Source organism: Ovis canadensis, chromosome 9 (genome assembly GCF_042477335.2).
Source record: "Ovis canadensis isolate MfBH-ARS-UI-01 breed Bighorn chromosome 9, ARS-UI_OviCan_v2, whole genome shotgun sequence".
Taxonomy (NCBI): domain Eukaryota; kingdom Metazoa; phylum Chordata; class Mammalia; order Artiodactyla; family Bovidae; genus Ovis; species Ovis canadensis.
In genome coordinates, this window is record NC_091253.1 from 80,890,989 (window position 1) to 80,916,078 (window position 25,090).

The window sequence follows — 25,090 nt, forward strand, 5'->3', positions numbered from 1 at the left end:
ACCATGAGTGCCACCTTTATATTTTCACTTAAAATGAAAGCTTGGATCATTTTGAGAAAATGTGAGTAATGTCAAGCACATAAAAATGGAGAAGTCATATCAGAAACCAAAAACTCAATGTTAAGATATTTTTGTCAATACTTAGGCAAGTGTGAGAAGTGAAGAGTAAATGGAATAATTTTCTTCACTACTGTAGCATCACTTTTATTTCATGATCAGGAATTTTAAAAGGTTTTTTATGTATATCAGATGAATTAAGATAATGCAAAATTCACATGAATCTTAAAAATAAAACAGGCTTTGGGATTTCTGTGGTGGCCCAGTGGCTAAAACTCTCCACTCCCAATGCAGGGGGCCCAGGTTCCATCCCTGGTCAGAGAACTATATGCCACATGCTGGGATGCTGACTCAAACAGCAAATTGTAAAAATACACACATATTTTGTGTACCTTAAACATTTTTATCACCTGTAAAGAAATGTGAAGAACTGTAGAAAAGGATTATAAATGAAATAAGTTGATAAAGCTGAGTGGTACATGCAAATTCACTATACTGTTAATCTCTGTATTTATGTATTAATCAAATAAAAGCACAATCATCAGCAAATAGTAGGAGGTCAACAGGTATCTTTCCCCACCTTCACCTCAGGATCTTCCTTACATTGTTGAAATGCCATTAGTGTGTTTTCAATGAAAATTCATAAAAACAATCCCCATGATAAAGGAATATTTCTCACAAAATTGCAAAAGCCCACATAACACATTTTCCTCAGTACACATGCTTTACTGATTTCTGGAACTGAGTACCGGAGAAAAACAGAGAAGAGTACCAACTGTAGAAATTGTTCTGCTTCAGCTCCAAGATAGGGCTACTGAACTACCAACAGCAGAAGAATTTATTCTTAAGACACTCAGGACAGTATGGTTAAAAAAGGAAACAATGGTGAGGTAAGCTGATGTTTTATGGTAACTTTATTTATAGTAATGACTAAATTTGAATAAACTATACATAACAAATAACATCAATCCAACACACATCTTGAGTTACACATGTAGTATTTCTCAGATTTTTTTCTCCAAGTATTCAGAAATCTTAGTTCTGAAGTATCATCAAGGGTTCTTACTGCTAACAATCTTAAAATACAGCTATCTTTTCTCTTCGCTAGCAAAGGTAGGTTTCTGCAGCCCTCACCTCTTTCTGGAATTCACTGTACAAAGTTCTAATGTTGCTCTCTTTTCTTCCTTCCTTTTTTCATCATATCTAATTCTCAAATTCCAGCCCTTTCTATCTTCAGTAGGAGTGACCTTTAATTTGCACATTTGGGAACTTACATTGTTTCAGATTTATAAAATTTTTCTTGTTACAAAGATGCACATTTTATTAATTTGGGGTGCTACAGTTAATGTCCTTTTAGGGTAGTGATGAAGACAGTGTCAGATCAAAGAAGAGTTATTAAAGTCAAACAGAAGTACCAGTGAAAATAATCTTGGTAGAGGATTTTTAAAAAAGATAAAAATAAAGAACAATATTTAAATATTAATATCTGATAAGTATAACATTATCATATTACACAGAAAAATTTTGTTGTTACTAATGTGCACGGGAAGGAAGAACAAAGATAAACGTATTAAACTTACAAAGGTATATTTCTTTAAACTCACTAAAAGAAAGAATTTTCTAACAGAACTGTCCTAAACTGAAAAGCACTGCCCTTTGAGGTAGTAAGTTCCCTAGCACTAAATATGCTAAAGTAGAATCAAGAATAATGTAAAATGAGAGAGGCTGAACTGTCAGTTAATTTCAACTCTAAGAGTCTATGGCTTTATGATAAAATATTTACTACAAGTGACATAAGAACTTATTTTAGACCAATTGTTAACAAGTTATTATTTATTTTATGTCCAAATTTATTCACTAATGCTCTAAGTATTTACAAAGGGTTAATTATATGACTGCACTGTTCATAGCTCAGCAGATAGAGCAGTGTATGAAACCCATAAAACCCTGCCCTCATGGTACTTACATAGGCAGGGGGAAGGGAAGGGGGAATAGGAAGGGAGAACAGAAAAGAAGTTGAGAAGGTAAGTTTATCATAGGCAAATGTTCCCCAATGTACAAATTTTGTATCAGCATGAAATAAATTCATAACAAATTCATCTTAAATTCTAAGTCACCTATTCTCTACACCTAGGTAGAGATTTTGAGTTTTTCTCATTTTATGTATGCTCTCTAGTCAAATTTCCTTTTTAAAAATGATCTTTATTTAGAGGATAATTGCTTTACAATGTCACGTTAGTTTCTGTCATACAAAACTGGGGATCAGCCACAAGTATACATATAACCCCTCTCTCCTAAACCTCCCTCCTGCCCCTGAATTTGTCAGAGATGACTGGGTTGAGCTCCCTGTGTTATACAGCAACTTCCCACTAGCTATCTAATTTGCACATGACAGTGTATATATGTAATGTTACTCTCTCCATTTGCCCCACCCTTTCCTTCCCCTGCTGTGTCCACAAGTCGGTTCTCCATGCCTGCATCTCTACTCCTGCCCTGCAAGTAGGTTCATCAGTACCATTTTTCTAGAATCTATATGTATGCATTAATATATAACATTTTGTTTTTCTCTTACTTACTTCACTCTGTATAACAGGCTTGAGGTTCATCCACCTCAAATTCCCTTTTAAAAAACACCCTTTAAACATTTAAAATACTTTTTATGTTCTCTTACATTTACTCAAACCCATAGAATGTACAGCACCAAGAGTGAACTCTAAGGTAAAGAACAGACTTTTGATGGGAAAAAAAAACACCCAGCTTTTTATGTACTTAGTAGCTATCAGGCACTAGACCAATACTACACAAGAGAAATACAATGCAAGACATACGCAATTATAAATTTTCTAGTGGCCACATTAAAAAAAAAGTTAAATCAATTTTAATATATTTTATTAATCCAATATAACCAAAACATCATTTCAACATAATCGATGGAAGAATTAATGATATCTTACAATTTTTTTTCTTTCAGTTCTGAATCTTAAAAAACCAGCATATTTTTTATATTTACAGATTATCTCTATTTGGACTAGCCATATTTCCTTGCTCAACAGCTGTGTACAAGCGGTGAGGGGCTATTGCATTTACAGGAATTAGCATAGTTAACTGTATCTCAATGGAGATACCAGATTTTCACAGGAAATACCTGATCTTATTTATGAGATCATATTGACATTTTATGAAATTTATAGCTTAAAAGAATTCATATATGTAAGTTGTTCAAAACATATTTAAAAGTCATCCAATAATGAATCAAGTATTGGTTTTTATGTTTAATCAAAATTGAACAACTAAAAATTCAGTTCCTTAGTGGCATTAGCCACATTTCAAGTATTCAATAGCCACATGTCACCTAGTGGCTACTCTATTAGACAGTGCAGCAAAATGTTTCTAGATAACACAGCAGAAAGTTTCTAAAACTTAATTTTTTATCAATTTTTTATCATCTTTTTATTTGAATCAATTCTAGTTGAAAACAGGTGAGAAAACTCTTTTTCCATAGAAATTATAATCTGCAGAATTGTCCTTAAGAATTAAGATGGTCCCTTTTAAATAAAAAGTTAATACTCAAAAAATTAGTACTAAAGTCTTTATTTTCAAAATTAAGTGTTTCAATCTCAAAAGAGAGAAAACTGTCAATTCTCTGACTTGACTGAAAATACTGCCATCTACCTTGCCACCCAAGTTAGTACCTCACCATCATCTGTCACTATATCCTGTTTTATTAGCTGCTGCTGCTGCTGCTAAGTCGCTTCAGTCGTGTCCGACTCTGTGCGACCCCATAGACGGCAGCCCACCGGGCTCCCCCGTCCCTGGGATTCTCCAGGCAAGAATACTGGAGTGGGGTGCCATTAGCTAGGTAATACCTTTTTAAAAGCTATTTTATCCCTTTCCATTCTACCTTTGTTTGTTACTGCTTTAGTATAGGTTTACATCCTTGATCACCTGGGCTATTTTAAAAGTCTTCTAAATCTAAATTGCAAATACACAGGGATTGTTTTGCATATGCCAACACCCAAGTAAATCACCACCCAGAATAAAATACAGACCACCTCCAGTACTCTATAAAGTTCCCTCCTGAGCCTAGACAACCCCTAAACTCCCAGAAACAGGTAGTCTGGTGGACTTCTGACTAGTTTTGCCCTTTTGAATTTTATGTAAATGGAATTATACAATATATAGTCTTTCATGTCTGGCTTGGCTTCTTTTATTCTATGAGACTCATCCACATTGTTGTATCAACAGAACCTTTTTGTTGCTTCATTATTTGAAATTTTATAAATATTCCATTTTTTTTAAATTCAATAACCTGCAGACAGACATTCAGGTTGTTTCCAGTTCATGGCTATTGTGAAAGCTGGTAGGGAGATTAATAATATTGGTCTAAATATTAAAAATAACTCAAAATAAATGCTCAATATATGTTAACTGTTTTCCTCCATTATATCATAGTCACAATACAAACTGATTCTGAATATACTACATGGCATGGATTGAGGCACATACAAAATCAGGTGTGCATTTTAAACAAAAGACATGCCATGTATACCTTTAATCATTATACATGTTAAATACATATACACCACACTCATCACACAATCACAAACAACACCAAATGGATAACAAAATTTGATTCAGTTTATTATCACATTTTAGCATCTGCTCTGTATTTTCTAATGCATGAAGAGGTGAATCCAGGGAACCATAACAAAAGAAAGACCAGATACGTCACTCTATCAATCCCACATGACAAAGCATGTAAAATCATAATACACAATTTTAAAAGACAGATCTAAGAGGGGTTAAAAAAAGTTGTTTAGTGTCAATTTGACCATTTATACAAGCTCAGTAAATTTGAGCAGAGCATAAAACTTTCATTACTTTGTAAAATTAGCATCAGCTTATTTTCTTTGCATGTTGCTGAACTGATGTCAAGATAATGCTTGGATATGAGCTTAGAAGGAGTGCTAATTTGCATGAATGTGTTAAATAACTGCTAGGCCTCCTCCATGCAGGAGATAACATTAAAGTGAATTAGATCTGCAATAAATGGTTTATGAAAATTAGTATAACAGTAATTATTCCTAAAGTTTACCCAATAAAAGGGATTTTACTGATGACAGGTTGCTTCTCTAACATTTTAAAGCAAAAGGGAAATGACAAAAAGGAATAAACCAAAGTTACTAATCAGATTTATTCAATAAATACATATATACAAGGGCAGTGAACCTTTAAAATATTACTCGTTTAAAGATCACCTGAACTTTGCCAACTCTAAAACTATAAATTCATAAAAAGAAAAAAGACAAATGAAAGCTTCACATTTTCCCCCTTACCTCCCATTCTCTAGCTGCTGCTTCATTAGTAGAATCCTCATTTGTTTCAGATTCTTCAATCTTTTTTACTACTATAAATCCAGGTTCTTTGGTATATTCACCAGTATCTTCTGCATATGTTTCTGGACTCCACTGAATGAAGAAGGCATACAAGTGGTCTGTCCTGTTAGAATGAGTGATTATGAATTAATAGATCTGCTATTCTGAGTTGTTAGCAAGAATTTAAAAATTATTTTTGTTAAACAGCTTCACAAAACTTGAAGACTTAAAATACACAAAATATTACATACACTATTCTTTATTTAAAAATAAAACAAAGCCCACTACCAGGAAGACATTAACTTAAAATTTTGGGGCTGTGTTCTGTCCAGCTCCTAACTGCATTAGGATTTTCTTCAGCCTGGTTTTGACTAGCTCAGATGCTCTTCATGGCAACATTTCTTTTCATGAAGGAAACTTGACAATGGGAAGGAAAACCAAACTCACCATTTTAACCTCAATCACACAATGATCTAATTATCTAAAATACAACTAACAACTTACTCTAATTACCTATTTTGAAACCTGACCACTATACAGGTTTTTCCCAGGTTAATAGAAATTTAATATATTTAACTTTTATGTCCCTTCTTTCAGTTTTGTTTACTAAAACCTGTGAGTGAGTGAAGCCACTCAGTTGTGTCCAACTCTTTGCGACCCCATGAACTGTAGCCCACCAGGCTCCTCCATCCATGGGATTTTCCAGGCAAGAACACTGGAGTGGGTTGCCATTTCCTTCTCCAGGAGATCTTCCCGACCCAGGGATTGAACCCAGGTCTCCTGCATTGTAGGCAGACGCTTTACCGTCTGAGCCACCAGGGAAGTCCTACTAAACCCTAAATCCCTGAAATAAAAATTATCTGAAGGGTAAGAAGCACATTTCAAACATCTATGCTTTGTTGGCTTTAATTGGTATGGATAACTGAAAAGTGATTATAAAACTCTCTACTTAGCCATTAAAAAGAATACATTTGAATCAGTTCTAATGAGGTGGATGAAACTGGAGCCTATTATACACAGTGAAGGAAGCCAGAAAGAAAAACACCAATACAGTATACTAACGCATATATATGGAATTTAGAAAGATGGTAATGATAACCCTGTATGCGGAGACAGTAAAAGAGACACAGATGTACAGAACAGTCTTTCGGACTCTGTGGGAGAGGGCGAGGGTGGGATGATTTGGGAGAATGCATTAAAACATGTATAATATCGTATGTGAAATGAATCACCAGTTCATGTTTGATGCAGGATACAGGATGCTTGGGGCTGGTGCACTGGGATGACCCAGAGGGATGGTATGGAGATGGAACTGGGAGGGGGGTTCAGGATGGGGAACACGTGTATACCCATGGCAGATTCATGTTGATGTATGGCAAAACCAATATACTATTGTAAAGTAATTAGCCTCCAATTAAAATAAATAAATTTATATTAAAAAAAAACCCTCTCTACTAACATATAGCAATCAATAATCACTGTCCTGGACATTGTTTTCAATAAATTTTTAATAGTGTCATTTGTTATGTGGCAACTAATGCTTGAAAAAGGTGTTAAGTATCATCTTTCAGATAATTTGTCTCTATGAAGCAACTTTTTCATAAAATCCTGAAATACAATAAACTCGAAATTCTAATAAAACTAATTTTCAATGAATATTAGTGAAGGTGCAAGGACAATATTAAAATGGAAAATTCCATTCAAAAATTAAAACAAAGCCAATACTAAGGAGAAAAATAAATCCTTATGTTGTTTTTAACTAAAGATATAATAGGGTTGAATATCTCATTGTAATCATCTTGGTATCACTGGCAGATCAGAGTATCTGGCTCTTTGCCTTTCATGTACTCATGAATTATGCAAATCACAGCATATTTTTAAATTATTTTAATCACATTTTGTTGAACGCACAGATTGTACTGTATATTTAGGTGAGGGGGGAGAGAAAAGAATTTTATTATTATATTCTTGAAAGGAAGTCTTCAGAGGGACATATAAAGCCTTTCCAAGAAGTACACAGACATTTAAGATAGATCTAAGGGAATCAATCTCTTTCTCTTCCGTTTCCATATGGTAATCTTCACTCATACTCATCTTCTTGAGAACAGCGTGGTTAAGATATCTTACAGATTGTTTCTTCTCTGCTTTCACTAAAGTACCATCCTCACTCATCCAGAAGTTTACAATGGTACATGTCTTTATAGTTAAAAAACTTCCAGTATAAAAACTTCCAGGTTGCCCAAAGTTGGTATTGAGACAGGGAAAGATTTTAAAAACTGGGTAGTAAGTCCTTTTGTATATCAGGTGGTTTCTAATTCACTAATTTCCATAAAACTGAATGAAGCTGTTCAAATGATGGTTACTAAAAATAATTTTGATGAAAGATGATTAATTTTAGAATATAAACAGAAATACGTTTAAAGAACTGACTGACATTATAATAAAACTTCTCAGTTTCATAGACATTTTTATGAACAAAGCTTTTTAGTACTTATAGAAAAAGAAAAAGGGAGGGGGCAGAACTGAGCCATTGAGTCTTATCATTTCAATGAACAATATTCATCAATCGATACATAAACTAATTGGGAGAAAGCCCTAACTATTTTATTAAGACATTTCCTGTATTTTACATTTTATGTGTAATAGGTATGTATGATAAATTATAATTTATGTTGCCTTGATCAACTGTTCATTAGTAATAATTTTAATGATAAAATGTTCTTCTGGGTTTAATTAATATTTAGAATAATGTAGGTGTTGAAAGACAATTTTCTCTTGGATTTCTGCATGTCTTATGGACAGAGGCACTGTGTACCTTTGTTCAGCACTACCTTTTCATGTATGTTTGTACAGAAAACAAAGCATAGCTTGGTTTTAGAAGGCAGAAATATTCAGTATCTTGTGGTGGAAGTTTAGTCGCAACGTTGTGTCTGACTCTTCCGTGAACCTATGGACTGTAGCCCACCAGGGTCCTCTGTCCATGGGATTTCCCAAGCAAGAATACTGAAGTGAGTTGCTGTTTCCTTCTCTAGGGGATCTTCCTGACCCAGAGATTGAACACGTGTCTCCTGCTTGGCAGATGGATTCTTTACCACTGAGCCACTTGGAAAGCCCATTAGTATCTTACTCTGGATCAAAGGGAAACCATGCTTACTGTACATTATAGAAGTTTTAGGTTCCCTAAACTTAAGGTTTCTCTTCTTTAACATAACCCATGGCACAGGCAGCTGTCACTTGGCCTTCTTCACACCCAACTGTGGGAACTGAAGCTCAAAGAACTCATACAAGTGCTAGAGCTGTGACTGATGCTGTTGTGACTCTTTTCTGCCAGCACTCATTAAACTGAGGCAGGCCAACCTGTTAACAAGTAGGGTGAGCCTTAGACCCTTTACTCTTTTGAGAATAATCACAGAAAATTTTTAGTATGTGTAATGCCTGTCTGCAGGTTGTTGAATTAAAAAAAAATGGAATATTTATAAAATTCCAAATAATGAAGCAACAAAAAGGTTCTGTTGATACAATATGGATGAGTCTCACAGAATAAAAGAAGTCAAGCCAGACATGAAAGACTATATATTGTATAATTCCATTTACATAAAATTCAAAAGGGCAAAACTAGTCAGAAGTCCACCAGACTACCTGTTTCTGGGAGTTTAGGGGTTGTCTAGGCTCAGGAGGGAACTTTATAGAGTACTGGAGGTGGTCTGTATTTTATTCTGGGTGGTGATTTACTTGGGTGTTGGCATATGCAAAACAATCCCTGTGTATTTACAATTTAGATTTAGAAGACTTAAAATAGCCCAGGTGATCAAGGATGTAAACCTATACTAAAGCAGTAACAAACAAAGGTAGAATGGAAAGGGATAAAATAGCTTTTAAAAAGGTATTACCTAGCTAATGGCACCCCACTCCAGTACTTTTGCCTGGAAAATCCCATGGACGGAGGAGCCTGGTAGGCTGTAGTCCATGAAGTCGCGAAGAGTCGGACATGACTGAGAGACTTCACTTTGACTTTTCACTTTCATGCATTGGAGAAGGAAATGGCAGCCCACTCCAGTATTCTTGCCTGGAGAATCCCAGCGACCTGGGAGCCTGGTGGGCTGCCGTCTATGGGGTCGCACAGAGTCAGACACGATTGAAGCAACTTAGCAGCAGCAGCAGCAATGTCAGTACACACACACAGATAAATATGTACATGCATGCTCAGTCGTTTCAGTCATCTCTGACTCTTTGCGACCCTATGGACTGCAGCCTGCCAGGCTCCTCTGTCCATGGGGATTCTCCAGGCAAGAATACTGGAGTGGGTTGCCATGCCCTTCTCCAGGCGATCTTCCGACCCAGGGATGGAATTGGCATCTTATGTCTCCTGCTTTGGCAGGCGGGTTCTTTAACACTAGCACCACCTGGGAAGCTCCAGATAAATGTGTAAGCATATGCAATTTGTTGCAAAGAATGTAAAAAGGAATAAAAATATACTACCTGATAATAAGAGTCTATGAGGAAGCATAATTGAAATATAAATTCAAAGAGAAAAGTAGTGATGCAAAACTGCTTTAGAAGAGCACATTCAAGTAGTGTTTAAATGTATAATCTAATTGTAGAGGGCAAATTGTTACATTATCTAAATCCCACTGGATATATTTAATAGATAAATGTAAGTTTTAACTTAGAATGCCATTATTTATGATCCAGTGAACTTAAAATGTCAGTATTTACAATACAGTGATAACAGACATCCTTTACAAATATTGCTCAATCATAATATGAGAAATTTTACTGTGCAGTGAGTATAAAAAATAATTTGAAGACCAGATCCTTTTAGTAGCTATTTCAGTGCTATGTATATAGCAAGCATTTATAATAGAAAGGATTTGATGAAATTAAAAAAAAAGAAATTATATATTGTTAAGGAGTTTGGGACGGACATGTACACACTGCTATATTTAAAATGGATAACCAAGACTTTCTGTATAGTACACAGAACTTTGCTCAATGTTATGTGGCATCTTGAATGGGAGGGGCGTTTGGGGGAGAATGGATACATGTATATGTATGGCTGAGTCCCTTTGCTGTTCACCTGAAACTATCACAACAGTGATAACTGGCTATACCAGTTAACAAAATACAAAATAAAAAGTAAAAAAAAAAAAGCAATTGTATCATTTCCTGCCTTGAAGTGGGGCTGTACCAGTTAATATTCTGATGAACCTTCTTGATCTAAAACATTTTAACTATGACTGTTTACTAGTAACATGAGGTTTATGTTCATATTTTTTGCATTAAACCACAAAAGGGGACTAAAATTAAAAGCGGGATAAACTAAAGAGTATAAAAGAGGAGCTAATTGATTTTGAACAGATTTAATGTCAGGTTTTAATCATAAACTATTTCAGTACTTTGCTACTGGTATGAACTGTTATACAAAATAACTTCAACTCAAGGAATCTCAATGTTCTCCAGGTTTTGTTGCTATTGTTTTACCTTTCTTGTGGCACAGCAAACCAATATTCATGTTTCTTATCTCTTTGTGCATACTGTTGCATTGTTGCACTTGCTTGAGATACAAATGTTTTCCTCATAGGTTTTCCGACTCTGAGACATAAGAACTTATGCAATCGATGCCTTCTCTTTTCTTTTAAAAGTGCAGAACCTAGAATTGAGATAGAGTGTTTATTCAATTCTCATACACCATGTTTGAATAATTTAAAACAATTTAGACTAAATAATGTTTATCTCTAAACTTCTGACAAATAATTACAGAATAAAATGTTAATTTACTGAAAGGTGAATTCTCTTCAGTAGCTTATATATTTTTCCATCAAAAGTGACAAGTATAGCAAGACTAATAAACTAACACCCAAGTTATGAACTGATATTATGTCTAAGGGTATTAGGAAAAAATGCAGAAGATCCAGAAATTTTGGTTAAATTTTTATAACAACCACATTAAAGTAATTATTCATATACACACATATACAATATTCTGGACAATCTCTACTACCTTTCTAGAACAATATCTAAATAAGTTTGCAGAATTTTCAAAGTTTTACTGTAATATGGTTGTTACAGAAAAAAATCAGTAAAAAAGTTTCTGAAGCTTTTACATACATATGAAGGTGTGACAAAAACAATATGCTAGATTTAGCCGCCTGTTTAGTTTATTAAGCCTGAATTATCTCTAACCCTTCCAACCACAAATGCTGACGTAGGACACACTGAAGGTCTGACAATATGGATCAATTCAGGAAACATTAGCTTGCAAAGGAGGCATACTATGGGAAAAAAAGCATTTTGCTATAGTCGGGAGATCTGGATACTAGTTGTGGCTTTCTTCTGTGTAACCCTGTGCAAGATACATAATCTATCTGAGCTCCAGCATTTGCATCAGGTTAAAAGAATGAACTTTTACTATTCTTCTCACAATTACATTCCATTATATATTTATATTATATAGTTTTATGATAAAAGATCAGAAACTTCCCTATATAGAATCTCAAGTTCCTTAAAATTAGCTACTTAAAACTAATTTTCTTGTCCTCCCTCCATATGCACATACAAAAAAGAAGAAACCAAATAGCGGCAATCCAGGAACACCTATCTAAATATATCTACCAAACTTTCTCCATTTAGTAATGTCATAACAGGAAAACCCAATTAAACCCTGCACCCAAACAAACCCAATAAAATACAAGTAGTCTACTATATTACTGGGTCAACCAGAATGCAACATTTTATCATTTTCAAAGATTTCAGAACATGAGACAACCAAACAGAAACATATCAAATAAAGATATCTATGCCAGCATTCATCACATCAATCTTAATAATATGAATTGTTAATAACAACTGAATGTCTTAATAAATACAGAAATAGCTAAATTACAGGGCCATTAAAAACCATGAAAGAACTACATGGGTTCAAGCTGACCCCTGAACAACATGGGGTTGAACTGCACGGATCCACTTATACATAGATCTTCTTCAAATAATACATACTATAATACTACTACACATGGTTGGTTGAATCCATGTATGCAGAACCACAGATATGGAGGGCAGACTGTAAAGTTATACATAAATTTTTGAATGTGGGAGAGGAGTATGTGTCACCCCTTAACCCTTGAGTTGTTCAAGGGTCAACTGTATAATGACACAGGAAAATGTTCATGACATAAAATATGAACTGAAAAAAGCAAGAAACGATACTACATGTAATCCTAATTTTATATGAAAACCATACACATATAAAGATATACACAAATTATATCAATATTGTATATGTGTGTGTACATAAATGTGTGTATGTAGATACACATATGCACTGAAGAGCAAAGATAAATACACCGAATATTAACAATGATCAACTCCAGGTGATGAATTTCAGGTAATTTTTTATAAGTTTTCTAAAAAGCAACATATTTGTCAAAAGTTCTTTAATGAACATTAACTCTGAATAATGAAAAAATATTCAATCTTTTATAGAAGATAATTACTTAACATCTATTGAATATAATCCTTAAGTCTTAAGTATATGTAAATTATATACAGTATATCTCAGTATATCTAAATTCAGTATATCTAAATGCAAAGAAAATTCCCTGTTTTGAAAAGCTGAATCAAACCCTGGTATGTTGCTGGTGGGACTATAAAATGGTATATAGCCACTGTGGAAAACAGATCAATGGTTCATCAAAAAAGTAAACACAGAATTACCATAGAATCCAGCAAATCTACTTCTGGTATATAACCAAAAAAAAAAAAAAGAAAGTAGGAAATCAAACAAATTATTTGTACACTTATGTTCATAGCTTCCCTGGTAGCTTGGATGGTAAAGCATCTGCCTACGATGCAGGAGACCCGGGTTTGATCCCTGGGTTGGGAAGATCCCCTGGAGAAGGAAATGGCAACCTACTCCAGTATTCTTGGCTAGAAAATCCCATGGACAGAGGAGCCTGGTGGGCTATAGTCCATGGGGTCGCAAAGAGTCAGACACGACTGAGCGATTTTTTTTTTTTAATGTTCATAGCAGCATTATTATTCACAACAGCCAAAAGGCAGAAACAACTCAAATGTCCATCAACAAATGAACATATAAAGAAGATGTGCTGTGTATAATGGAATATTATTCAACTTTATATAGAAAGAAAATTCTGACATACTACAACATAGATGAAACTTGAAGGCATTATGCTAACGGATATAAGCCACACACAAAAGGGAAAATATAGAATGGTGCTTGCCAAGGACTGTAAGGAGAGGAGAATGGAAGTTATCATTTAATAAGCAGAGAGTTTCAACTCAGGAAGATGAAAAAGTTCTGGAAATGGATGGTGGTGATGGTTGCACAATAATGTGAATATGCCTAAAGCGCCTATATTTTACATTAAAAATGGTTAAACTCATAAATCTTATTTTATGCATATTTTAACAATTAAAATTTTAATTATAAAACAGAAATATGTAAATTAGATTAATCTGAAATCAATACTCCAACAGGATATGAGAAATGTTAGCTAAAATACTTGAGTTATACCACTTTTAACATAATGTACAGAGCAGAATCATTGTGTAGTAGAAATAAAAACTATTACTATAATTTTCAAAAGTAAACAGTATGAAAATACAAAATTGAAAGAGAAAATGGTATTTAATTTATTTTAGTTCTGCTTTTTATTTATTTTAAATTAAAAATCTTTAGTTCATTTATGGCCACAGCGCATGGCATCTGGGATCTTAGTTCCCCAACCAGGGACTGAACTTGGGCCCCCTGCACTGGAAGCACAGTCTTAACCACTAGACAGCCAGGGAAGTCTCCTTAGTACTGCTTTTTAAAGAAAAACAACCAGACAATGATGAAACCTGTGGATACCTGGAAGAATTTCAGAAACAGATTTTATGTCTTATTACACTTTTTAAAAAATCAAGAGATTATATAACTTTGGCAATTACAAATTGCAATTATGATATTATATATACAATTTTAAGGGGCTACCCCAGTGGCTCAGATTGTAAAGAATCTGTCTGCAAAGCAGGAGACCTAGGTTCGATCCCTGGGTTGGGAAGATCCCCTGGAGAAGGGAATGCCTACCCACTCCAGTATTCTCACCTGGAAAATTCCATGGACAGAGGAGCTGGGTGGGCTACAGTCCATGGGGTTGCAAAGGGTCAGACATGACTGAGCAACTAACACACTACCCAATTTTAGATAGTATTCTAATGATGAATCATACCAAGAACTAAATGAAAAAAAGGGGGGGAGGAGAAATCATAGGTATGATAGACTTGTGCGCATTTTCAAGAAATATATTGTTTAAAGACAGAATGCAGTGAATCAGGAATGCATAAACATGGTGGAAAGGATGCTCATTATGTGTACAATCCACTGTGAGATAAGACAGTAGAAACCAGACACTATGTACTTGTCCCAGAGAAACATCCGTCAAGGGCCACTAGATTATCCTTCAGAGTGGCCTAAGACACAGCAGCTTTTGAGTCAGTGAGAAAAGAGGGAGACAATATACAGTAAGACAAACTAACTTAATATACTCTGCAACACTTACCTTCTATATCGGCTGTTGCTACTTTATGCTTAATTTCTTCTTGTGACACCTGTTGAATATTCTCCCTTTGCAGTTTAGTTTGTTGCATGGAATGAGATTTCCAGAGTTTCCGCAGCTCTTCTACCTCAGTCTCTGAGTCCTGATTTTGTTCCCTTCCTTGTTTTCCTTTGTTGACAACTTGCTTTTGTTTAAATTCTATTGCTTCCCCACAAGGCATACTTTCTTTTTCAACTTCTTCTTGATGTAGTGAATTCTCATTAAGAGGAAAATCCTGGTTATCTTTTTTTATACCTGTGCTTTGTTCTTTAAGACCCGATATTTTTTGAAGATTATCTGCAGCCTGATCTCCTTCCTTAGTGGCCATTTCAAGATTATTTAAACCAGTTTTAAGAGAAAGAGTCCCAACTTCATTGGCAGTATGTCCAGAACCAGATTTTAAGTGATCGGGAGTACTAGCAGCCTCTGATATGACCGTCAAACACTCTACTCCACTCTGAGTGATGGTCTGCACAGATTCTGATGACGCGCCAGATGATTTATCGTGTCGTAGCTCATCTGAAGAAATAAGCTCCTCCCGAATAGGAGAGAGTTCTGATTCTGTGAACACATCTTCAGAAAGAGACTCCTCAGTGCTCCTAGGAGCAGTGCTGGCACTATCATTAGCTGCATCACGGATTCTTGAGTCTAGTTCATCAGTATTACTTCTTGTCACTTTCTTTAAATGGCAGAAGTCCCTTCCTGATAACTGATCTATCTCTCTGTCAGTAAACAAAATTTAAAGTTATTATTTTTTAAATTATAGAATTTTATTTTCCACAAACACTGAATTAATATCACTAAAAAGTTTTTTCTAAAAGGACGTAGCATACATCTCTTAATAGCATACTAAAAAACTGATTCATATAGAACAAGTAATTAAGTTTTGGCATCAACTACTTAAGATATGGGAAATATCAGTGTAAGATTTACTGAACTGATCTACCTGAAGAGAAGTTGAAGACACAACTTTTGGATGAAGCTGTAATTCTAAACTAAAATTTACTCACTGATGAAATATGAAAAATAGGATTAAGTAAAGTTCTGATTAGAATTTTAAATGTGTTAATAAAGCACACTGACTGATACTATATACACACACATAGTGCTTTTATAGATTTAAATAGAAATCAAACTAAAATAAATGACTCAAATGCAAAGCTAAAAATCAACCTGAACAGAATCAAGGCAAAAGTAGAGGAATTCTTCATGGTTCTAGTGACAACTCTTAACAATTCTAAGAGAACTTATTCAACTAACAGGTTAGATATTAGCTAGCTGAACGATTCATCGTTACTTCTAGATTTCCGTGTTTAATGCCATTTGTAATATACAAGCACTAATGTTCAAACATTAGGTAGTGTAAGTTCTGCATGGAGGCAGACTACAGCATGATATACAAATCAACAATTTAAAATGATGGCTAAAAACTAGTAAATGGAAATGACATGAGTTTTTAGTGGGAAAAGAATACTTATGCAAGTTTGAGAATAGAAAAGACTGTGTGTTGACACAAAATTTATTGGTGACCTCTGGATGGTGAAGATGGGTAACTCTTTTCCTCTTATTCTAGTATTTGATATTTTTATAATGATAAACTTAATTTTATTGTGCATAGGATAGGTCAATTTTAGTTTTTAAAAAGTATCAGTTAGTTGAAGTCCAATTCCTATCTCTGCTTTCCTTGCACTGACTGATTCACCTTAAGAAATCCAAGCATCTAGTCTGTGCTATTAAATATGTAACAGTGTCACCTACTGGTGATTGACTAAAACTGCACATACAGGGTCCTGAAAGAAAGTGAAGTGGGGCTCTTTGTAACCCCAGGGACTGCAGCATGCATGTCATGCTGCTCCATCCATGGGATTTTCCAGGCAAGAGTACTGGAACTCAGCAAACAGATTTGAGAAACTATCTGTAGAAGACCCTTAGGTAAACGAGATAAAGTTAAGTAAATCCAACAGGACACAGATTTAGATAAGTGTTGTAACATTTTTTTTATGTCAGTCATGCTGCTACTGTTCCTGAACAATACCTTTGAAATCAACTTCCCAATATAAGACAGAAGAAAACCAATAAAATCTTATACACCTCATTTTTACCATACATAACATTATTCTGCAAAATCACATGACTCATTTATCTGATCTGTTGCCAGATATTTGTTTTTAATCAGTTCATAAGGCAGGATTTAAAGAAATCTCTTTTTGGAGTAATTTTTAAAAAATGTTTGGATCAAATAGATGGTCTTTCCAGGTGATGTTCTAAATGATAAAAAAAGTTATTTAGAAGAGGAAGAGGAAGAGTTCCACAGCATCTGTGTAGAATAGTTATGTACCATACCACATAATACTCAATAAAATCCCAAAGTATCCTAACACAAATGGAAAATCAGGGCAAGAAAAAATCATCTCACTCATGACTGACATAGCTATAATCCTGATTCTCTTTTAATCTAATCCTTCACTCCTTCACCTTTGTGTTACCTCTCTACCTGCCACAGTAATCTTTATTTTGCTCAGACTGATTTTGGATGATGATGTATTAAATAACTAACAGTAGAGGCAATCTTAGGAATAATCTGCATCTCTAAAGATGAGTTTACCACGCCAAAATAGTTATCTATTGGGGTAGGAGGTATAATGGACATTCTTAAATAAATGATTTCATTCTACCTTAGGTATTCTAACAATTTATATAGTCTGCCTCAGAGAAAAAAATAACTTTCTCTCTTTTGTAAGTAGTTCTATCTCACAAAGGTTAATTTTAAAACAATCATTATCAACTTTGTAGGTTATTACAGGGACAGAAATCTCAGTATCAGTTAAAGTGAAGACAGTTTTTAAACCGTTGACAAATGACAAATTATGAAGAAATGGGGAAGCTCTTTTCTATTTCAATTTTCTTCCTTTGTACTTTCCTATTCCTTTTTGTATACCTATCTTTTATTTTCTTCTTTTATTTATTATCCTTCCCTTTTCTCTTTGTCATTACTTTCACAGGCTGTGCTGACCTGTAACCTCACACCTGTTCCCTGAAACACACAAATTCCATAACCAGTACATTCTAAGGTTAACTTTACACTTGTGCAATCTATGGGTCTTCTCCCCTATATTTTATACTTTCCTGAGAGAGAAGGATGCGAACATATAAATCAGTAAATAAAAGACAAAGCTGCTCTGGTTTTACCAATGTTAGGTCTTTGCTCATGACCTCTCCCAAATCCCACACCCAACTCTCCAGGCTCTTCTAAGGAAAATTTGAACGGTATCCTTGATTACTTATATTACTTTAAATTACTAATAAAAATAACTTAGAATTATGAATTCTGTATCTGAAGAAAAAGGGCTGGTAAACACTGAATCAAATGAATACTACAGGTTACTTTTAAATATCAGGTTCTCTGATCAAATATGCAAATATCAATTTAAAACAATTTCTAACTATTCCAGTGCATAAAGAATAATCTTTTCAATACTATATATGTTTCATTACTGATAAAATGAAAAGCATCTATAATAAAACTACTAAAAGATACTTAAGAGTTATTAGATCAAGGTCAACTAACTAGATGGAAAAAACTGCAAAGGAGTAAAAATATCACTCTTACATGGGTAAGGATTCCTTTATTTTGCTATCCAAAATTTCTTTGTACATTGCTGCTGACATCACCTCTTCCATTGGACACATGATGCCATATTCCTCACAGCCATTCTCTTGAACCAATGGGTCAGTTTTATGTGGATCAAACATTATATTGTTTGGTGTAACTAGCAATACACCACTGACTGTGCCCTAAGATGAAAAAAGAAAATAATGTTTAATCTTCAAAGTTTACATTTCCAAAAATTATTTTAGATATTTTTACTGATTTTCTTCCCATGTTAGGCTACCTACCTTATACAAAAGTAGTACACTCAAGCACTATGGCATTCTCATGAAAATGTTTTTAATAATACCCAAATTTTCCCAGTAAATTCTTCTTGTTAGCAGGGCAAAGTTCAAAGAATATTATATTCACCGTCAATCAGTCAAGTCAGGAATTAAAATCTGCAGCCTCAGTAAACTGTTGAGTTACATCAGCAAGATAATTGCAGTAACGTAAGGAGGACTTTATAGTCCTCCAAAGGCATGAGCCTTGTTTCACATTGTGCTGTTCACTCACCAAAGGTATCAAAGAGTTTCATGCAGACAATGCAAGTTTAATAAACAATGTGCCTATAACCCAATCTACTATAAAAGGAAAATAGTGTAATCTGTTTAAAGTATCTTTAAAAATAAGTCTCAACTTTACTTGACTCCCCTAGCCTAGTTATGTGGCCTTGGGCAAGCACAGCCTCTGGGGCTGTTTCTTCATCTGTAACATAGGATAGATTAGATGACTTCTATGACTTCTAAGGCATATGGCATCTACCTTAATCATGAAAAGCTATGACATTTTAAATATATTTATATAAATAGCAATACAAATATAAAGAATCCAACCCTCTAATCTTACAAATGAGCAAATTAAAGTACATAAGAAGCTGATCCCACTAATATTAGCTAATATTTACTGAATGCTTTGTATGTACCATGCTTTATACATATATTTTTCATTTCCTCTTCATAATTATAGTTCTGAAATGAGAATGGAGGCAAGAAAATTAAAATTGAGGCTAGGCAATTTGTTATAAATAATCAACAACACAGCTAACTAATAAGTGGTAGGACTAAGATCCAAAATCCAAAAAGTCCAATGCTTTATACTATAATCTCTCCACATTTGAGTTACAAATATTAATCACTCCAACTCAAGTACCAAAAATTCTTTAATCCCATACTATTTATCCATTTATTTACTTCTGAAGTACTGTTGATTTACAATGTTTCTTTGATTTCTGCATAAAGTGATTCAGTATTAGTAGGTGGGATCCTCTCATCTGGCCAATTAATAATGCCTGCTCTGACCCTGGTCATAATATGAATTTTCTTCTAAGCTACTCAAGCTCAATCAGAACAACAAGCAAAATTCAGCCAAGGGAAAAAACCTCCCACAATTATGGGATGGATTTATGAGGTTAACATCAGGCTGTGGTCATTTCAGATTTAAGGCCCCCTCATCCCATGGACAGAGAGGCCTGATGGGTTCCAGTTAACAGGGTCACAGGGTCAGACACGACTGAAGTGACTTAACACTTAATCTTAGAACAACTAAATTATACTTAGGATAACCAGCCTAGTAACACTAGGAAATTGGACTGGGAGCTTTATGCACAGTGCCAATATATAATTTCCCTGAAAGATAAAGATTAGTATAGAACAGACTACATCAGATGACCTGAGAATACATTGGGCTAAACCTAACAGAAGTTCCTGGCTTAATTCTAATTATGATCTTAATAATATTGCTAGCTATATTATTTGTACTTTGCCAGTTTTACAAGATTATTGTTTCCTACAATACCAAAGGTATAACTGAACCTCCAATGAAAATGATGATGACTAGGTAATGTGAAGCAGTTGATCAAATACATAGTTCTGTATGGTATCAATGATTGTAATAGAGTAATTCTAGACATGGGAGGATAAAAGAAGAGGGATTACTTTCCTGGATCATAATTAGAAGACAGATGTCCAGAGATCTTTGACTATAAAGACCTAGTCCCAGAATAGCACACTGAATGGCCCATGAGCAAAATCATCACCTAGGAATGAGCCTTCCTAACTATGTGGGATGGAAGGTCATGAAATGCCTCCCAAAGTATGACTGAATTTAAGACCATGATGGGGCCCTGTCAACTAACTGTCGTTTGCCATGGGTACTTGCCATCTACCTCTACAAAGATTAAATTGTTTGCTATTGCAGCTGCTGACCTTCAACATCCCCTGAAGGAGTTCAGGGTGAAGAGCAGAAAGGTGGCACTCTCTGCTCTGGGAAAACTGGTAGGGCAGGTCTTTAGATAATTAGATATACTCAGGAGCTGATTTTATGAGCCAATTCTTGCATCTCTTCATATCTAGGAAGGCACTAAAATCTTTCATGGTGACAACTGTTTCCTATGACTAGGAGAAGCTTCATGAGACCAGCGGAAACTTCCTACCAAAAATTGTTGCTTGATTGCATGTATTCCCCCTTTACCAAAATCACATATATACTGTGCTTCCCCACTACCTATTTGAAAAGTTTCTAGGAGCTATCTGAGGTGCTGTGCATGTTGTGCATTTTTTTAAGTCAACAGAGTTAATATATACATTCTTTCTTAATCCCATTTTCAAACTCGCATTCCAGAGCACAGGCTCTATGGCATGCAGGTTTAGTTGCTCCTTGAGAATCTGCCTGCAATTCCCCCCCGTTCGATTCCTGGGTGGGGAAGATCTGCTGGAGAAGGCATAGGCTACCCACTCCAGTATTCTTGGGCTTCCTTTGTGGCTTAGCTGGTCAAGTATCCACCTGCAATGTGTGAGATCTGGGTTTGATCTCTGGGAAGATCCTCTGAAGGAGGGAAAGGCTACCCACTCCAGTATTCTGGCCTGGAGAATTCCATGGACTGTATAGTCCAAGGGGTTGCAAAGAGTTGGACATGACTATGTGACTTTCACAAGATAAGACAAGAATGTGGAATCTTCCTGGGCCAGGGATCAAACTTGTGTCCCCTGCACTGGCAGGCAGATTCTTAACCACTGGACAACCTGTATATTTTTTTGATGATGGCCCACACCAAGGTACATCATAATTAAATAGATCAGCAATTAAAAAAAAATTCAATCAAAAAATAGGCAGAAGATTTAAACAGACATTTCTTTACAGAAGACATAGAGATGACCAAGAGATACCTGAAAAAAGATGCTCAAACTCCTAATTATTAGAGAAACACAAATCAAAAAATACAAGAAGATATCTCCTCACACCAGTCAGAATGACCATCATCAGAAAAATCTACAGGACTTCCCTGGTGGTCCAATGGTTAAGAATCTGCCTGCCAACACAGGGGACACAAGTTTGATCCCTGATCCAGGAAGGTTCCACATGCTGCAGGGCATCTAAGCCTGCAGGCCCTACAGTCCCTTTAGTGGACAGTATGGAAGTTACTTAAAAAGCTAAAGATAGAGCTAATCTATTATATACAGCTCCAGTAATCCCACTTCTGGGCATATATCCAGAAAAAAAAAAAACATGGTTTGAAAAGATACACACATCTCAATGTTCACTGCAGTATTGTTTACAACAGCCAAGACATGGAAGCATGCTAAATGTCCACCGACAGAGGAATGGATAAAGAGAATGTGACATATAAATCCAATAGAATATTACTCTGTCATTAAAAACTGTGAAATAATGCCAAATACACAACATGCTTGGACCCAGAGACTTATCATACGAAGTCATGTAAATCAGAGAGTAACGCAAATATGTAGTATCGTTTACATGTGTAATCTAAAAAAATTTATACAAATGAATTTATTTACAAAACAGTAACAGATTCAGATTGAGAGAACAAACTCAGGGTTGAGTAAGGCTAGGTGGAGAGAGAGATTGGGAGTTTGGAACTGACCTGTGCACACTACTATATTTTAAATAGATAACTGGACCACAGTGGCCCAAGGGCAGCTAGACGAGGAGGGTATTTGCCTTGCAGAGCAACTCATATCTGTGGCCACACAATCCACCTCCCCCACCAATTCCCACTATGTATGTCCATTTGGCCACAGAGCCAGCAGGAAGCACTGGGCTCTGGGCACTGAATGGGTGGCTACACCAGACCAATGGCTATGGCAGCCCTGTCTATGGGCCTTGTGGTGCAGCTGTCATGCCTGGCCTCGACCCATGGCTAGGTACCTTCCCATTGGCAAGGGACTCACTTGCACACTGATAACCTTCTTCGACCTGGCCTGGGGGCTATGTATTAACTTCCCCTACTTCTAAGTCATGGATTCAGTGATTCTCAACATCTGCCTGCATCTACATATTTAGAGCAACGAACTTTGTGGTACTGAGGTTGGGGGAGGCAGCAGGATGGTTGACCTCCACCCCCAGCTCACCTCCTCTAGAGCAAAGTGGCCAGATCACCACAGGCACACACACTTGCTGGCCTGTCCTGCCAATGACCCATATTTTCATGTAAATTGGTGACTAGAAATCATTATTTGTGGAAAGCTTGCAATATAACCAAAAAGTCTAAGATATAATGAGAAGTTGAATCTCAAGGAAACAGCTAATTCAAGGAACAGAATTTAAAAACTTGAAAATCCCCAGAAATAGCTGCAAAACTCTTGCATGCATAAAACAAAAGATAGCACAAACATAGGAAAGTGACACTGAGCATCCTCTCCACAGGACATCCTATGGGGAAAAAAGGAAAAGTTACTAATGACTTCAGTGAAGATAAAATGTACAAAAATGGTCCAAATAGAAAGCAAATCTTCCAAATTAGAAAAAAGAAGTGAACAGACTTCCAACTGAATAGAGTCAATTCTAGTCAATAGATGGATAAAGTTAGAAGCTAATCACATTATCTGGAAAGCACACATTTCCTCATCCCAAAAGAAAAAACAAGGGCAAACAGAACCTACCGGGAAAAACAAACATTTCAAACGGTACAAGGAGAGCATGCTTCAAATATGAAGCAACATCAGATGTGACTGTTTTTCAACCACTGCCTGGAGAGTGAGAAAGGGAATCTGAATACTGGCACACGTGGATCAAGACTCTGCAATCACAGAAAATCCAATCATAGTGTTCAACTTTGCTATTCAGTGAACAATGTTTAGATAATCATCACAATGGAAATATTAGTTACGGCTTTTCATTTTTAGAGTAAATCTCTAGGCAAAGCAGGGAAGACTTAATTATGGTCACAGAACAGAAAGGGAATATTAACCGACTTTGACAAGTACAGGCAACAAGTTGGTAGGTAGAGGGGAAGAAATGGAATAGTGGTGTTATTCTCCTGAACAAGGAAGTTCAGAAACTGTCTCTAGTTGAAAGAGTAAGACAAATTTAAAGTTATATTATTAAAGTGAATATTAAATATTTAGTGAATATAAAGTGGTTATATTTTTAAAGTGAATAAGGTAACAAACAGAAGAGCTAAAAATAGTTGACACAACCATATGTGGGAGGGGGGTTAGAAAAACCAAGGAGACAGCAGAAAATCAGTAGAAAATGCCTCATGTCATCAAGTTAAGGAACATTAAGAAAAGCCTATTATTAAGAAAAATGGAGTTAACCTCTAAACAGACATATATAAAAGATTCTGCCTCTGGGTTGGGAAAACAAAAGTTGAGAAGGGTGGGCATGGATCTACTGCTTTTCATTATATGCCCTTTTGCACTAGTTGATCTTTTAAAGTCCTTTATATGCAAGTATTAGATTAAAAATTAAAACTTAAAAAAAAAAAAGATAGTTAAAGCCCAACTGTATAGCACAGAGAATAAGCAAATGAAAAGATGCTCAATATCACAAATCATTAGGGAGGTATAAATTGCATTACCATTAAAGACCAACAAGCATAACTCAAATATAAAACACTGACAACAGGGAGTTCTGGTGAGCATATGGAGCAACAGCAACTCTCAGTGACTGCTGGCAGTAAAACAAAATAATGCAGCCACTTTGAAAGGCAGTTTGGTAGTTTCTTATAGAGCTAAACCCAGTCTTACCACATGATCTACCAATCACACTCCTTAGTATTCAATCAAAGGAAGTAAAAATATATGTATACACAAAACCTGCATATTCTATACTCCTTAAGTGTCTAAACTTGAAAGCAACCAAGATGTCCTTCAGTAGGTGAATGGATAAACTGTTGTACAGTCACAGCAACAAAAACAAGTCATCAAGCCATGAAAGGCATGTTGTTGTTCGGTCACTAGGTCATGTCCTACTTTTTGTGACCCCATGGACTGTAGCCTGCCAGGTTCCTCTGTCCATGAGATTTCCCAGGCAAGAATCAAGAATACTGGAGTGGGTTGCCGTTTCTTTCTCCAGGGGATCTTCCCGACCCAGGGACTGAATTCATGTCTTCTGAATTGGCAAGCGGATTCTTTAGTGCAGAGGCAGCAGGGAAGCCCATGAAAGAT

General features: G+C 35.5%; 1 protein-coding gene and 1 pseudogene across 9 annotated transcripts in view; one reads left to right on the forward strand and one right to left on the reverse strand.

Moving 5' to 3' along the window:
* The window catches only part of OXR1 (oxidation resistance 1), a 517,492-nt gene that overhangs the window by 29,928 nt on the left and 462,474 nt on the right, over positions 1-25,090 (reverse strand). For all 9 annotated transcript variants that reach the window (XM_069600384.1, XM_069600382.1, XM_069600385.1 and 6 more), the window contains 4 exons: positions 18,639-18,823; positions 14,993-15,750; positions 10,914-11,082; positions 5,394-5,556 (listed from right to left, as the gene is read on the reverse strand). In XM_069600384.1, coding sequence (XP_069456485.1) covers positions 5,394-5,556; positions 10,914-11,082; positions 14,993-15,750; positions 18,639-18,823 — 1,275 coding nt within the window. The remainder of the gene's footprint in view (positions 1-5,393; positions 5,557-10,913; positions 11,083-14,992; positions 15,751-18,638; positions 18,824-25,090) is intronic.
* On the forward strand, positions 22,703-22,982 carry LOC138446252 (small integral membrane protein 10-like; annotated as a pseudogene).